The sequence below is a fragment of the Salvelinus sp. IW2-2015 genome, unplaced genomic scaffold (genome assembly GCF_002910315.2).
Source record: "Salvelinus sp. IW2-2015 unplaced genomic scaffold, ASM291031v2 Un_scaffold3460, whole genome shotgun sequence".
Classification (NCBI taxonomy): domain Eukaryota; kingdom Metazoa; phylum Chordata; class Actinopteri; order Salmoniformes; family Salmonidae; genus Salvelinus; species Salvelinus sp. IW2-2015.
The window spans coordinates 29,216-41,043 of NW_019944740.1; the positions used below are offsets into that span (position 1 = coordinate 29,216).

Here is an 11,828-nt window from a genome sequence, read left to right on the forward strand (position 1 = left end):
GCGAGAAGAGCGAGAGAGCGAGAGAGGCGAGAGAGAGAGAGAGAGAGAGAGAGAGAGAGAGAGAGAGAGAGAGAGAGAACCATTTGCACATTGTTACAACACTGTATATATACATGATACAACATTTGTAATGTCTTAATTATTTTGGAACTTTTGTGAGAGTAATGTTTACTGTTCATTTTTATTGTTTATTTCACTTTTGTATGTTATCTGCTTCACTTGCTTTGGCAATGTTAACTTATGTTTCCCATGCTAATAAAACCTTTGAGTTTAATTGAATTGAGAGAGAGAGTGTTATTGTTATTGTTACACCACTTTCTCACAGATCCAGTTATGATTTGTGCCACATTTGTCATCATTCCATGTCTTTACAGGGTCATCTTGTCCATAGTATATCTCAGCACAGTCTTCCTGCCCACTATCATCAGGCTGTCCTGCCCTCCAGTACCTAAACAACACAGAGAACAAGACAGTCAGACACTCTGGTACAAACATCCTCCTCGATTATAGACATATTCCTATGTTTTCTCAGCTTTAAAGCAACACTCTGTAAAATGATCATAACATTTTCAAGAATGGGCAATATACAATGATATGTATTTTTTATATAATGACATTTTAATCTAAATATATTACTTGATTTCTATGATAAATCTATAATTCTTATGGAATGACATCCATGAGTTGAAACATACAKTTATATGAACATGAATGGAAGCAATACATCTTTCTTTTTTTTCTCCATATCTCAAGGTAAAATGGTCAAATCTCTCACCCTGTGGTCAGTGGGGTGCCGTCCACCCACTTCCAGGTCCCCTCAGTAACAGAGTCATTCAGACCAATCCAGGCTCTCAGGTGGAGGTTGAAGAGAAATGTCTGTTGTTGAGAAAGATTAAAAAAATGTCACTTTTAATACATTTATAAAATACTGCACATATTAGTGTACTGATGAAAAGTATTCTCTCTCTCTCTCTCACCTGTTCCTCTCTGCTGTTTATGATCACCAGGTCTGCTCCTCTCTCCAGACAGTCCTTTTTGCTCTCCTTCCAGGTTTTYGTCTCAGTAGACAGGAAGTACCAACTGGATTCAAACTTCTGCCAGCCTTCAGGGCAGGTTTGTTCTACAAGACGAAAACATGAAATTCCTTCAATTTATCATACTGAACACTTAATGAAATAATACAGACACATTATAAGGTGTGTGGGATGAATTAACATTTATTACTCTAGATTTACTCACTGAGATTGGTAAACCTCCCGCTAAGAAAATCTCTCTCAGTCTGTAGCTGGACTCTCTCTTTATTCAGGGTGTTGCAACTGGACTGTAGCTGGTCTCTCTCTCTTGTCAGTGAGTTGTAACTGGACTGTAGCAGGTCTCTCTCTTCAGTCAGGGCGTTGTAACTGGTCTGTAGCTGGCCTCTCTCTTCAGTCAGGGCGTTGTAACTGGTCTGTAGCTGGCCTCTCTCTGTTGAGTTGTGATGACCAATGACTACATCTGTAAAACAGAAAAGTTATTCAAACATGTAACTACCACACCGTTGATAATTAAGTAGACTACTTAAATCTCAGTGACAACACACTAAACTTACAGTAGACAGACAGGCCTATGATCCCGGCCAGTAGGAGAACACATAGCAGCCCCAGACACACTGCAGCAACTCCAGAGGGTCTCTTCCACCACTGAACATGTACTGAATCACAAATGATTAAAGTAAGATCTTTGGTAATGTGTTTTACTGTATCATCCAGGATTGGGACAAATAAAGTTGTAGCACTACAGGGTAATATCACCTGTTCAATATGTGTCTGTAATTGTGTGTGCGTGAATGCAATCTTACCTGAAGCAACAACTCCATCTCTTGGACTGGGCTTGAAGGCTCCTACGTTGCCATATAATTGGCTATCAATGTCTGTGTTCTTCATTGCATCAGGCTCATCGTCTCTAAATCCATCTGTGATTTCATAGACTCCCTCTGATATCTTAATTTAACACACTTGTGATCAAATACTGTAACTTCTACTTCTATTTCTAATATACGTCTGTACCAGTGTCTCACTGCACTGTCCTGTGTCTGTTTGATTTATGGTAGTGGAACTCTGTCAGTCAACCACAGTGGATGAGAAACAGTGGTCAACACGTGACTTTCACCAGCCTTAGTTTCTAATCTAAATATGTTTGTTTCCTACAGTGCTCATCAGTTTTAAACATATAATTAAACTGAAGTGATAATATAATACATGATATGCCTCCCACCAGCATTAGTTTGATAATATAATAAATGATATGACTCCCACCAGTCATAGTTTGATAATTCTTTACATGATATGACTCCCACCAGTCTTAGTATGATAATATAATACATGATATGACTCCCACCAGTCTTAGTTTGCTATAATACATGATATGACTCCCACCAGTCTTAGTTGATAATATAATACATGATATGACTCCCACCAGCCTTAGTTTGATAATGTAATACATGATATGACTCCCACCAGTCTGAGTTTGATATTATAAGACATGATATGACTCCCACCAGTCTGAGTTTGATATTATAAGACATGATATGACTCCCACCAGTCTTAGTTTGATAATATAATACATGATATGACTCCCACCAGTCTTAGTTTGATATATAATACATGATATGACTCCCACCAGTCTTAGTATGATAATATAATACATGATATGACTCCCACCAGTCTTAGTTTGCTATAATACATGATATGACTCCCACCAGTCTTAGTGTAATAATAAATACATGATATGACTCCCACCAGTCTAGTTTGATAATATATACATGATATACTCCCACCAGTCTAATTGATAATTTTTACATGATATGACTCCCACCAGTCTTGTTTGATAATATAATACATGACATGACTCCCACAGTCTTAATGTGATAATATAATACATGATATGACTCCACCAGTCTTAGTTTGATATATAATACATGATATGACTCCCACCATTCTTAATGTGATAATATAATACATGATATGACCTCACCAGTCTTAGTTTGATAATATAATACATGATATGACTCCCACCAGTCTTAATGTGATAATAAATACATGATATGACTCCACCAGTCTTTGTTTGATATATAATACATGATATGACTCCCACCAGTCTTAATGTGATAATATAAACATGATATGACTCACCAGCCTTAGTTTGATAATGTAATACATGATATGACCCCACCAGCCTTAGTTTGATAATATAATACATGATATGACTCCCCACAGTCTTAGTTGATAATATAATACATGATATGACTCCACAGTCTTAGTGTGACAATATCATACATGATATGACTCCCACCAGTCTTAGTTTGATAATATAATACATTATATACATTTTTTATCTTTATTTAACTAGGCAAGTAGCTGAAGAACAAATTCTTATTTTTAATGACAGCCTTGGAACAGTGGGTTAACTGCCTTGTTCAGTACGACAGATCTTTACCTCGTCAGGTCAGAGATTCGATCTTGCAACCTTTCGGTTACTAGTCAACGCTCTAACCACTAGGCTACCTGCCGATATCACTCCCTGGCCTTCGTTTGATATATAATACATGATATGACTCCCACCAGCCTTAGTTTGATAATATAATACATGATATGACTCCCACCAGTCTTAGTGTGATAATATAATACATGATATGACTCCCACCAGCCTTAGTTTGATAATGTTAATACATGATATGACTCCCACCAGTCTGAGGTTGATATATAGACATGATATAACTCCCACCAGTCTGAGTTTGATAATATAATACATGATATGATTCCACCAGTCTTAGTGTACAATATCATACATGGTATGATTCCCACCAGTCTTAGTTTGATAATGTAATACATGCTATGACTCCCACCAGTCTTAGTTTGATATAATACATAATATGACTCCACCAGTCTTAGTATGATAATATAATACATGATATGACTCCACCAATCTGAGTTTGATAATATAATACATGATATGACTCCCACAGTCTTAATGTGATAATATAATACTGATATGACTCCAACCAGTCTTAGTTTGATAATATAATACATGATATGACTCCCACCAGTCTTAGTTGATAATATAATACATGATATGACTCCCACCAGCTGAGTTGATAATATAATACATGATATGACTCCCACCAGTCTAGTTTGATATTATAAGACATGATATGACTCCCACCATCTTAGTTTGATAATATAATACATATATGACCCCACCAGTCTTAGTTTGATAATATAATACATGATATGACTCCCACCAGTCTTAGTATGATAATATAATACATGATATGACTCCCACCAGTCTTAGTTGCTATAATACATGATATGACTCCCACCAGTCTTAGTGTGATAATATAATACATGAATGACTCCACCAGCCTTAGTTTGATATTAATACATGATATGACTCCACCAGTTGAGTTTGATATTATTAAGACATGATATGACCACCACCAGTCTTGTGTGATATTATAAGACAGATATGACTCCCACCAGTCTTAGTTTGATAATATAATACATGATATGACTCCACCAGATCTTAGTTGATATTATAAGACATGATATGACTCCCACCAGTCTTATTTGATAATATAATACATGATATGACTCCCCCAGTCTATGTATAATTTTTTACATGATATGACTCCACAGTCTTAGTTTGATATATATAATGACATGACTCCCACCGTCTTATGTGATAATATACATGATATGACTCCCACCAGTCTTAGTTTGATAATATAATACATGATATGCCTCATTTTAGTTGATATTTTTTACATGATATGACTCCCACCAGTCCTAGTGTGATAATATAATACATGATACTCCCACCAGTCTTAATGTGATAATATAATACATGATATGACTCCACCAGTCTTAGTTTGATAATATAATACATGATATGACTCCCACCAGTTTCAGTTTGATAATATAATACATGATATGACTCCCACCAGTCTTGTGATAATATAATACATGATATGACTCCCACCAGTCTTAGTTTGCTATAATACATGATATGACTCCCACCAGTCTTAGTTGATAATAAATACATTATATGACTCCCACCAGTCTTAGTTTGATAATATAATACATGATATGACTCCCACCAGTCTAATGTGATAATTTACATGATATGACTCTCACCAGTCTTAGTTTGAGATATTAAAAATACATGACATGACTCCCACCAGTCTTAATGTGATAATATAATACATGATATGACTCCCACCTTTTTATGTGATAATATAATACATGATATGACTCCCACCAGTCTTGTTTGATAATATAATACATGATATGACTCCCACCAGTCTTAGTATGATAATATAATACATGATATGACTCCCACCAGTCTTAGTTTCTATAATACATGATATGACTCCCACCAGTCTTAGTGTGATAATATAATACATGATATGACTCCCACCAGCCTTAGTTTGATAATGTAATACATGATATGACTCCCACCAGTCTGAGTTGATTTATAAGACATGATATGACACCCACCAGTCTTAGTGTGATATTATAAGACATGATGATGACTCCACCAGTCTTAGTTGATTATATAATACATGATATGACTCCACCAGTCTTAGTGTGATATTATAAGAACATGATATGACTCCCACCAGTCTTAGTTTGATAATATAATACATGATATGACTCCCACCAGCTTAATGTGATAATTTTTACATGATATGACTCCCACCAGTCTTAGTTTGATAATATAATACATGACATGACTCCCACCAGTCTTAATGTGATAATATAATACATGATATGACTCCCACCAGTCTTAGTTTGATAATATAATACATGATATGACTCCCACCATTTTTAATGTGATAATTTTTACATGATATGACTCCCACCAGTCTTAGTTTGTAATATAATACATGACATGACTCCACCAGTCTTAATGTGATAATATAATACATGATATGACTCCAACCAGTCTTAGTTTGATAATATAATACATGATATGACTCCCACCAGTCTTAGTTTGATAATATAATACATGATATGACTCCCACCAGTCTTAGTTTGATAATATAATACATGATATGACTCCCACCAGTCTTATTTGCTATAATACATGATATGACTCCCACCAGTCTTAGTGTGATAATAAAATACATTATATGACTCCCACCAGTCTTAGTTTGATAATATAATACATGATATGACTCCCACCAGTCTTAATGTGATAATTTTTTACATGATATGACTTCACCAGTCTTAGTTTGATAATATAATACATGACATGACTCCCACCAGTCTTAATGTGATAATATAATACATATATGACTCCACCATTTTTTATGTGATAATATAATACATGATATGACTCCCACCAGTCTTTGTTTGATAATATAATACATATATGACTCCACCAGTCTTAATGTGATAATATAAGACATGATATGACTCCCACCAGTCTTAGTTTTGATAATTAATACATGATATGACTCCCACCACCTTAGTTTGATAATATAATATTTGATATGACTCCCACCAGCCTTAGTATAATGTAATACATGATATGACTCGCACCAGCCTTAGTTTGATATTATAAGACATGATATGACTCCACCATATTAGTGTGACAATATCATACATGATATGATTCCCACCAGTCTTAGTTGATAATGTAATACATGCTATGACTATCACCAGTCTTAGTTGATAATATAATACATGATATGACTCCCACCTGTCTTAGTTTGATATAATACATGATATGACTCCCACCAGTCTTAGTATTGATAATATAATACATGATATGACTCCCACCAGTCTTAGTTTTGATATAATACATGATATGACTCCCACCAGTCTTAGTATGACATATAATACATGATATGACTCCCACCAGTCTATTTGCTATAATACATGATATGACTCCCACCAGTCTTAGTGTAATAATATAATACATGATATGACTCCCACCAGTCTAGTTTGATAATAAATACATGATATGACTCCACCAGTCTTAGTTTGATAATATACTATGATATGACTCACCAGTCTTAGTTTGATAATATAATACATTGATATGACTCCCACCAGTCTTAGTGTTAATATATATACATGATATGACTCCACCAGTCTTAATGTGATAATATAATACATGATATGACTCCCACCAGTCTTAGTTTGATAATAATAATACTATATGACTCCCACAGATCTTAATGTGATAATATAATACATGAATGACTCCCACCAGTCTTAGTTTGATAATATAATACATGATATGACTCCCACCAGTCTTAGTTTGATATATAATACATGATATGATTCCACCAGTCTTAGTTTGATAATGTAATACATGCTATGACTCCCACCAGTCTTAGTTGATAAATAATACATATATGACTCCGACCAGTCTTAGTTTGATAATATAATACATTATATACATTTTTCATCTTATTTAACTAGGCAAGTAGCTGAAGAACAAATTCTTATTTTTAATGACTGCCTTGGAACAGTGGGTTAACTGCCTTGTTCAGTACGACAGATCTTTACCTCGTCAGGTCAGAGATTCGATCTTGCAACCTTTCGGTTACTAGTCCAACGCTTTAACCACTAGGCTACCTGCCGATATCACTACCCCTGGCCTTCGTTTGATAATATAATACATGATATGACTCTCACCGACCTTAGTTTGATCATTGAAGACATGATATGACTCCMACCAGCCTTAGTTTGGGGGTCTGAATACTTTCCYAATGAACTGTATATGGTCATCGGTGGCCAGTCAAACTCTGGGGGGAAGTTTCCCCTAGGTATAGATCTATGATCAGCAATCCCTACCCCGATCCTAACCTTAACCATTTGTGGAGGGAAAAGTCAGCAGAACTGACTGAAGATCAGTGTCTAGGGTCAACTTCCCCCTACACCACCAGTCACAGAGTGAGAGCCATAATGTGTTCTCCATTTGAAGGCTGGGGGTGCTGTAAACTCAGTCAGGATATATGTAGTGTATATGTCAATTAACAGGATAACAATTTATTTTAGCAGATCTAAAATTGGGACCCTGTGAAGTCACACATACATCATATAGCATGATATAGAGTCATATAATTTATTATATTATCAAACTATGGCTGATGGGAGTCATAAATGATGTTCTTATCATTCAGTTTGGCTCCTAAGACAAGGCTCCAATCTCATTCCTGGTACTTCATATCACAAAAAACACCAACTAATTTTGTGGCATAAATCAATTGTCAACTCCAGATACTCACATCTCAAGTAAAACCCCTTCTTGACCACACGCCTGGACAAGCTCACTGAGGGGGGTGAGCCTCTAGGTCATACACTATCCCAGGATAGGTGCAACATCAGAGATGACATACAATGGTTCCAGTCAATACCCCACACATCTTGTCTCAAACCTTATCTCTCCCAAGGCCAAAGGAGGGAGTGACAGGCACACAGATATTGTGGAGAGAAGTAATTTGTTCCCCATTAATCACACCATCCCTTCAGATGTTTTAAGAACAGATAAAGACACATTCACATATGAAGACAACGTTCCTTCCTGTCCTCTTCATTTTCTGATATTCTACATAGCAACAGAGACATGTGAAAGACAAGCCTGACCTCTCCCCTCTCTGGGCCCCAGGTGACCGAGCCCCAGCTGAGGGAGGAAGTGCAACTGCCAACACCAGTCTGAAGGGATACATTCTAATAACAAGCATATTATTCTGATAAGTAACATAGATAATTAAGATGTCTTAACTAATTCTGATTCTTCTGCAACATATGCCACAACATTTTAAAATAAAACCTGTTACTGAGAAATAGCTAGAACTCATCCAGTGACGTCACTACCAGTCACACAACCTGAGAGACTGTGACCATGACAACTGACCACACGTTGCAGTGGTTGACTTGGGGTCGAGGGGAGCGTCAGAAAGACAGAACAGAGGAGCGTGAACTCTTTCTCAGAAGCATCACTTTTAGTTTCAAATGGCCCTGTGKTGAACCAAGGTAGAGCTGTGTACATCCTCATGCATGTATACGTGTGCAGACATGAAGATCTGCATGACTTTGTGCAGATGTTATCTTGGTGCTTCAGTGTGGGAACATGGTCTGTGGTCATGTCTGCTTGTCAAGTCAGATCTCTGACCAGGTATAAGTAGATTTTATCAGCCTGAAAAACACATGTCCTGAAGCTGAACAATACAAAACTACCTCTATCGTGCTCCAGTYTGGTAAGTTCAACCATCAGATCATTGTAATCTGATAAGATGTTACAACAACAGTGGTGGTATAAGATGCAAAATCATTGTACAACGTGCAAAAAATTCAGTAAACCTCATTGTAATCTCTGTACGATTTCATTTGGATAGATGCATTACAGACTACCAGTAACATTTCAACTAACTATCTACAGTACTAAACCTATCCTTAACCTAGCCCTAAACTTGACCCTTACCTTAACTCTGAACCTAACCGTCTGTTATTTATCAACAGATAGTTTATTGATATTATTACCATTCAATTTAGAACTTGTGCAACAATGTGCATTATAAAGAGGAAACTATTTATGTATTGCTCAGGTTTTTAAACTCTACTTAAATAATTGTCTAATTTTAAGGGAAATTGTTGAAGAAAAGTTGTAAATAAAATCCCTGAGAGTCCGAGGTTTGCGGTATTTTCGGCGCTTTGTACCAGACAAAACTATTGCCCATCGTATTGTTGGTAGTAGTACTAATTGAAAGAACATAATACTACAAGGTTGTAGCTATGACGATGAGAGTAAAGAAGCAGAGTTGAGTAATAATACTGAAGAGAGAGCGATACAAAACAAGAGAAATGTCTGAACATGAACAAAGATACAATACTGCCTGAAGAGTGTTGCCACGGAGCGCCAGATAAAGAGATAGTAATCAGGGCAGTGTTGAAGTCCAGGTGTGCTTCAGGATGGGGCTCAGGTGTGCGTAATGAGGATTGCCAGTGTCACATTGCATAATGATAGGAGACAGGTGCAGGTATACGAAATTTACCCAGAATAGAGTACGTCATGAACATGACAGGGACGAAGCCCAAAACAAACGTGTGTGTATATATATATATATATATATATAACACAGGGCTGTATCCCAAACAAAGACTGAGTGGTAAACCTCTAATAAATACACGGGAATAACAATACACGGGACGAGACCCGTAATAACAAGAACACACTAACAGGGTAACACGAAAGCCGATACAACAGAGCACAGGTAATCACAAGACCAACGGCCATGGAACAATAATCATCAAGGACAATGGGGAACAGAGGGCACATATATACACACATACTAATCAGGGGGAATGGGAACCAGGTGTGCATAATGAGACAAGACAGTCCGGGGTTGGTGGTAATGATCTAGTTCAGCGTCACCTAGAAGGCCAGTGACGCAGACCTCCGGAGCTGATGAACGGAATGAGCAGCAGTCCCGGGGGAATYCGTGACAATACCCCCCGCCCGACGTGCTGCACYAGCAGCGGGATGACCTCGGCGATGACCACAGTGCAGGTCGGAAAATCCCTGGTCAGCGAAGCGTCCAGGGTGTCTMCCGCAGGAACTCAGCACCACTCCTCTGGGCCCTACCCCTCCCAGTCGATGAGGTACTGGAGACGGCCCACCCGACGCCTCGAATCCAGGACCTCATGGACCCGGCACGCAGGCCCTCCCTCGATGTCCAGAGCAGGCGGGGAATCACTGGACCAGCCTCAGCGAGGTGACCAGGCATCGCTGGCCTGAGGAGAGACACATGAAAAGTAGTGTTAATGCGGTATTCAGCAGGGAGTTGCAAATGGTAGTTGCCTCATTAACCCTCCTCAGAACTTTAAACGGCTTCACAAACCGTGGGCTCAGCTTCCGGCAGGGCAGGCAGAGGGGCAGGTTCCAGATGGAGATCCAGACCCGGTCGCCTGGAGAGAAAACAGGCGCCTTACTGCTGTGGCGGTCGGCCTGTTACTTTTGCCGACGCACAGCCCGCTGGAGACAAGTGTGCGCAGCGTTCCAGATCAGAGCTTCTAATGGAAATGTGTTTGTTTCCCATTCATTTTAAATGATTCAAGATATAATTGAAGTGATCATATATTTTAGCAGATAGAAGATTGACTCAGTGAATTTGCACATAGATCATATAGCATTACTGAGGCTTTGACACCCCAGTCTTCAAACAGAGGTCACATTATGGGTTGTACTCTGTGGCCAGCCATCGATGGTTATATAAGGGCCTTTTTTCTATGCGTGCTGTCTGTGTATGACATCAGTGTGAAGAGTTATTCAGAGGTGGCGGGGGAAATCTATATCTGCATCTATCAGAGGTTTAAAAGGAGAACTTTACGTGCATGTGTGCGTGTATGTGTGGGTGAGTGTTTGCCTGCGTGCACTGTATCCAAACATCAACAAGACATCATCACTTAACCATTTTCAGCACTGTATCCAAGCATCAACATGATAACTACTAGACATCATCACTTAACCATTCAGCACTGTATCCAACATCAACATGATAACTACTAAACATCATCACTTAACCATTCAGCACTGTATCCAAACATCAGCATGATAACTACTAGACATCATCACTTAACCTATCATCATGACATCAACATGATAACTACTAGTCATCATCACTTACATTCAGCACTGTATCCAACCATCAACATGATAACTACTACATCATCACTTAACCATTCATCATGACCATCAACATGATAACTACTAGCCATCATCACTTAACCATTCAGCTGACTATCAACATGATAACTACTAGAATCATCACTGAACCA

General features: G+C 37.9%; 1 protein-coding gene and 1 long non-coding RNA gene across 3 annotated transcripts; both read right to left on the reverse strand.

Annotated features, from left to right (window-relative positions):
• Positions 1-221: 221 nt before the first annotated feature.
• On the reverse strand, positions 222-2,015 carry LOC112075907 (C-type lectin domain family 4 member M-like). 2 transcript variants are annotated; one of them, XM_070441110.1, is made up of 6 exons: positions 1,838-2,015; positions 1,589-1,690; positions 1,240-1,494; positions 978-1,102; positions 776-876; positions 222-448 (listed from the first exon to the last, which is right to left on the reverse strand). In XM_070441110.1, exons 1-6 carry the CDS (start codon positions 1,920-1,922, stop codon positions 307-309), a joined length of 810 nt encoding a protein of 269 aa, XP_070297211.1. In that variant the 5' UTR covers positions 1,923-2,015; the 3' UTR covers positions 222-306. The 2 variants fall into 2 exon arrangements, with proteins under 2 accessions (XP_070297211.1, XP_023998586.2); XM_024142818.2 differs by having other exon boundaries at positions 223-448; positions 978-1,120.
• A 7,146-nt stretch (positions 2,016-9,161) lies between these two features.
• LOC139025876 (uncharacterized) lies at positions 9,162-11,663 on the reverse strand. Its single transcript, XR_011477548.1, has 2 exons — positions 10,892-11,663; positions 9,162-10,784 (listed from the first exon to the last, which is right to left on the reverse strand). It is a non-coding gene; the product is annotated as an uncharacterized lncRNA (long non-coding RNA).
• Between the last annotated feature and the right edge of the window lie 165 nt (positions 11,664-11,828).